The following is a 5,584-nucleotide window of genomic DNA, read 5'->3' on the forward strand; positions in this document are numbered from 1 at the left end:
ACAGGTGCCTCAAGCTCAGTGTGTGTGCATGGCCGACAAAAATATGTGTTTGCAGTGGAATCCTAATAAAGGAATTAAGACTGTAATTATATGAAAAAAATCTCAATTTAAAAGCCTAACCTTATTGCCATTGTGGGTAGCTTCCTTTCTGTGTGGTTGTTTTCCAGATCCAACACGATTTAAGCCGTCTCTCAATTTCTCGGTTGTCAAAAGTACAATAAAATCCCAAGGCTGGAGACTAAGGCTGTTGCTTAATACGGAAACCACCTAACTGTGGAATGGGCCTGAACTAGTCACTGCCCCGTCCACTTTCGCTTGCAATTAGTTCAAATTCTTTGAGAGGTGTTGTGTTTGATGCTACTTTTCAGACGAGGGAACCTTTCTTGCACTCAAAGTAACAGCGAGTCCATAGTTGCAGTCGCAACCTCTGAAACAGCCATGTTAAAAACGAAATTCAGTCGCAATTTTGCAACAAGATACGAAAATTTAGTTGAAATGACCACAATTTTGCAAATTTCGGCCGCGAAGTAGTGGTGTTGCTGTATTTTGTTGCCAGCGGTTTAATAAAACAAAATGTGAGCCTGCAGTACTTGTAAAGAAACTGCTAAAAGTGGCAAATGATTGAGGGAATGGCATTATGCATGTAACATTGCAGCTAAATTATGGCCAGGGCCGTAGCAGGCCTGGAAAAAGTGATGGGGCACAAAGGTTTTAAGAAACTTGCATTTTGCAATTTGGGGATTTTGTGCTCAGGGGATGCATTGGAAGGGTTAGGGTTAGAAAAAATTTATTCGGTTTGGAAACCTTTACTTAGTTTAATATAAGTTCTCTATATGTTGTTAGTGAATGTAGTAGTATGTAGTTGTATGTAAAAAAAAAATATATATATATTTTTGTGTGTGGATCCCCCCCCCCCCTCCCCATGAAAATGTTTGGAAATGAAACACCAGAAAGTGCATTTCCCAGCATTTTGGGCCTTTAAATTTCAAGTGTTTGGTACATGAAAACTCTTAAACAAAAGCACAGTGCATTTCAATGATCCAACAGGCTTATGTCCATGGATTTCTCATTGGAACTACACTATCCCTGGTATTCCCAATAAAAATCTAAAAATCATTGACTGTCTTGCTTAACGGAAGCACAACAGTTGTACAGAGTCAATTCATTAGTACTTCCAACTCTGCATCAGCAATCCAATGGATACATTGAAAAAATTACAAAACAAACTTTATCTGAATCTTGAAACCATGTTTCATCCGCAACAGTCATCATAGGTAAATTTGTGGTCACTATGCCAATGCCAGTAACCCATTACCTGCACTAGACTGTCTGAGTTGCCTTAGAGACATATACATAAACTTAATCAGCAAAACACAGCATTCATCATGATACTTTCACTGTAGTGCAACCATGGGTGGTAATCAAACCACCATGACCGGAAGGACCTCTTCCTGTTGCCGTAGAACTTAGATTCAAGGAAATGATTTCTTGGCTGAGAAAGTAGAGGAAACTGGGAACCAAGTGCTTCAATAAACTCAACAGCAGCATAGTCCTGGCCACTCTCAGAACTCCTCACTGACATTTCTGCAGCGCAAGACTTCTCTACTTTCCCATCCTCAATGTTTGCCTTATTATCCTGGGGGCATACTCAGTATAAGAGCTACTTCTGCTTCAATTTTTGGGATTTTGGGGAGGACATTTCTGAGTTTAGATCATGTTCGAAAGAAAGGGTGGGGAAGGCAATAGAAGTCAAATGCATCACCTGTGCCGTAAGTTTTATTATTTCAAACCAGTTGCATCTACAGAACTGTCACTGTGGCCATCTTGTTTCTTGCTCATCAGGTCAAAAGAATGCTCCAAGAACAAAATGCACCCTAATGAGAAGAGCCAGTCTTCTGCACTGCTTCAATAACATTTAATTGGCCACACCCTAGTCAACTCTGTTGATGCCCTGGGAACAACTTTGAGAGATCACTTTTTGCAATATCATCAGGTTAACACTTAACTATGACCAAGGAGCAAAGCAAGGGTACCGGTACTTAAAATTTCATAATATGGAAATGTAATAAATTCCCAGTTGCTTTCCTTTGTTTTCACTCAAAGGTATCTGTATTTTAACCTTAATTTGCATCAGATGTATGTCCCAGGAACACTTGAAAATACAAAAACGGTTTTAGTGAATGTAGGAACTGGCTACTATGCAGAAAAGGTGAATAAAATAATTAAGTAAATTTTGCTGCTATAATAATTCTGTAACTACCAGGGGCCAGTTGTTCAAAAGCCGATTAACGCTAATCTCAGGTTAAAAATTAACAAAGGAGTTTTATTCTGTACTCCCAAATGCTGTTCAAGGCTGATATATTTGATAAAACTTTACATTAGAAGAAGTCAATCTTGAAAAACAAAAATAAGCAAAGGAAACTTTCACCAAAACGTTGAAAACATAAAACAAAAGTTAACGCTAATCCTGGATTAAGTTAATCGGCTTTCGAACAACCGGGCCCAGTACTATAAAGAGCCATTAGGAAGTTTTCTTGAGCAGTTCTTTTAAGTTATAGAAATGCCAACACAGGAGGGAAAGCAATAAAAAAGGAGGAATTGTGGCAGATGACTACTACAACTTTGTTAGATATATGTCCCAGGAACACCTCAAAATACCAAAACAGTTTTAGCGACTGTTCAAGAGGATTTACTGATTTTTTAGTTCTGAATGATATAGGCCTGATTGAGAATAAGAGCAAGGTAACACCTGACCTCTTCTGCATCAAGCCTTTCGATCTGAATCAGTTTCTTTTTTGTAGGGTTTAAAGGAAGCTGATGAGTATTTTGGAAGAAAGGTAGACTTAATGACAAAAAAGCTGGAACTACTTCAACCCAAGTTGATTGAAAAGCATAAACTCAGACAAGGTTTGCCAAAATATCTTGATTAAGTCAGGCAATAATATTGTAGAAAGAAACTGTTTGCTTTGTTTATATCAATATGATATTTAAATACTAGTGTTTAAGTTTGATGTGACGAAAGTTTTACTCCACTTGGTTTGGAAAGTTATCATACTTTAGGTAAATTGCAGAGATTTCAATGATGCACTATTGAAGAAGTGGTCTGTAATAGCCTCTGTGAGGAGCTTCTCAATGAGTTTTTACAGGACACAATAAGCACCATTTCACAACCAATAGTAGTCTTCTATAAAACACCAGTCCTCTGCAGCTGTTTCTTATTAAACATTATGTTTGCTTCCCCTTGAAGTTATTGCCATTTTTCATTGCAGCTGTTCAAGACATGTTGACTGTGAAGCTTCAAGCCCAAGTACAGTCTCAGTTAGCTGGTATTCCAGCAAAAACATGAAACCTATCACTACCCAAAAGCATTGGCTTAATTCACTTGCATTGTTTCAGATTGAAAGTCACTGATCCTTCAAACAATATTATTTATTGTAGAGTGGTTTTCTCGAAAGAGCTGAGTTATGATCCAGTAAACTACTCTCTGCATTTGTTTTGTTGTTCACAGGGGCCATGATTTTTTTGGTCAACACCAGGATTAATGACCTCTGGCAGGTTCCAAACAACCCTAAGTTAAGTGATGTATGTCTAACTTTGTAACTGTAAGAAACCACCATTGTTTAAATTTTCTTACACTGCATAGTAGAGCCAGATGTCCTTAACTTAAAAATTGTCTTGATCTGGTCTTGCCAGGAGGTGTCAGTAACTAGGTGCTGACCAAAAGAATTGTGGGATCTAGGGATGCAAGTACTGGGCAGGGACACAACCTTCTGGTTTTGACTTGGTTAAATCAGTTCTAAGGATGCTCAAGAAGGAGGGTTGAGTAATATCTTGAAATTTAGCTTAGTGGCCCACCCTGGTTTTTTCCATGTAAGTTAGAATTATCATTTCTCAACATTCTTAAAGAAAAATTTAAAAATATATCTAGTGGAATTTTTTTACATCTTCCAACGGTGTTTTCATAACTAACTCAAGTTCTACTACCCTTAGATAAAATTTTCACATACCGTATTTGGTATTAGGTAACATTGGAACATTGGGTCACCAAATTAGTTTTTAAGATATTTTCCAAAAACTGAAATTTAGAGGGTCTTTCAGCAGTGCTGTATTATTGCCATGGCAACTATTGGGAACTTGCAGACACCCTTTTAAAAATTGCCTGACATTAGCATTAGTTAATATCAAAATGTTTCCCTACTGAAAGGATCGACAGTATTATGGTCTGGTGTTCCTTTTCCATTGGCAGGAAAGACACTTTTGAGCTCCTTAACCCATTGATCCTAAATCCCTCCCTTCCCCCGCTCCATCTCTTCCCCCCCCCCCCCCCCCCCTTTGATGAGTTAAAGATCAGACAGATTAGGCAGAGTAAAATGTAAGTCTCACAACTAGGAGTCAATGGGTTGAGGGGCAACAGTTTTTGCTGAAGGTTAAATTAAATAAAGAGATTGATCAGAAGATTTTGACCACAGTGTTTCGCTTTGTTTGTCTCTCCTTTTTGGTGATTTGAGGTCAGAAAAAAATCTTCTTTCAAGTTTGTGTTATGTTTCAGGCAAATGGAAATTTTAAACAGATACCATATTTACCAATTAGACCCGTAGCCCTTATCACCTAACTAGTCGGACAGAAAAGGCAATAACAAAGTTAGCAAATGCAAGTTGACGAAATATTTATTTGGGAATAAAACGAAAGAAAGCGTCACGCTTTTCGGTACTTGAGGACTATTACTAATAGTCCTCTAGTAGCATTGCCAATCAAAATGCAGGATTTGCATTAGTCCACTAGTTGGGTGATATTAAAAAGGTTTAGAGCTATCTTTGAAAATTGGTATTTGTGTACCTCAAAGACGTTAATTTTTTGCAATTGCATAAACAGTGAACTCGATGAAGAGTCTTTCAGATCTTAATGGTAAAGAGGAACATCTTTTTTTGATCTTTACTTATGAGTCTCATTTATCCTTTATAAATCACACTTGTATATGTATAAAGAATATGTTGACAGTAAAAATTTCAAAGTAGCATTATTGCAACATACATTATATTGAAATTTGATCTTATTAAACAAATTTTGGTCACTTACTTGCATAATACGTAATTTATTTTTCACACACACCGAATTTTGCATGCTTTGGGCTTTTCTGTTGTTAGTAGAATTGAAAATTGTTTCCTTTCAAACTGGGTTGTTTCTGAATTGACAGAGATGGCAATAATGCAAGAATAGTTTATTCCCTTTTTTTATTTTTCATTTTAAAATTTTTTCCTATCACACGTATCTATCATAGAAATCTGTAATCTGGAAAACAAAATTTGAATAATTTTATGTATTAAGGTCTGAGTGACAGACAGGAGTCATTTGGTACTGATTTTTTGAGAAAAATTATTGTAATTTTTATCTCCAATGTAGACTTATATGCCATTACGAATTCATTCTTTTAGTAATTTATCGGCTGTTTGTATATTTGGAAGTAAGCACAGACGTCATTTTAAATCCTCATACACGCATTAAAACGGTTGCTATTTTGATTCTTTCCATAACAAACACGTACTACACACAATGAAGCGCATAGCAAATTAGCATAAATTTGCAT

At 36.7% G+C, this 5,584-nt stretch overlaps 1 protein-coding gene across 1 annotated transcript in view; it reads left to right on the forward strand.

Annotated features, from left to right (window-relative positions):
* The window catches only part of LOC138044455 (prefoldin subunit 5-like), a 4,261-nt gene extending 772 nt beyond the window's left edge, over positions 1-3,489 (forward strand). The window contains exons 4-6 of the mRNA XM_068890966.1: positions 2,135-2,209; positions 2,802-2,907; positions 3,270-3,489. Of these exons, the coding sequence (XP_068747067.1) occupies positions 2,135-2,209; positions 2,802-2,907; positions 3,270-3,346 (258 nt within the window). The 3' untranslated portion in view covers positions 3,347-3,489. The remainder of the gene's footprint in view (positions 1-2,134; positions 2,210-2,801; positions 2,908-3,269) is intronic.
* The last annotated feature ends 2,095 nt before the right edge of the window (positions 3,490-5,584 follow it).

This window comes from Montipora capricornis, chromosome 1 (genome assembly GCF_036669925.1).
Source record: "Montipora capricornis isolate CH-2021 chromosome 1, ASM3666992v2, whole genome shotgun sequence".
In the NCBI taxonomy this organism is placed as follows: Eukaryota; Metazoa; Cnidaria; class Anthozoa; order Scleractinia; family Acroporidae; genus Montipora; species Montipora capricornis.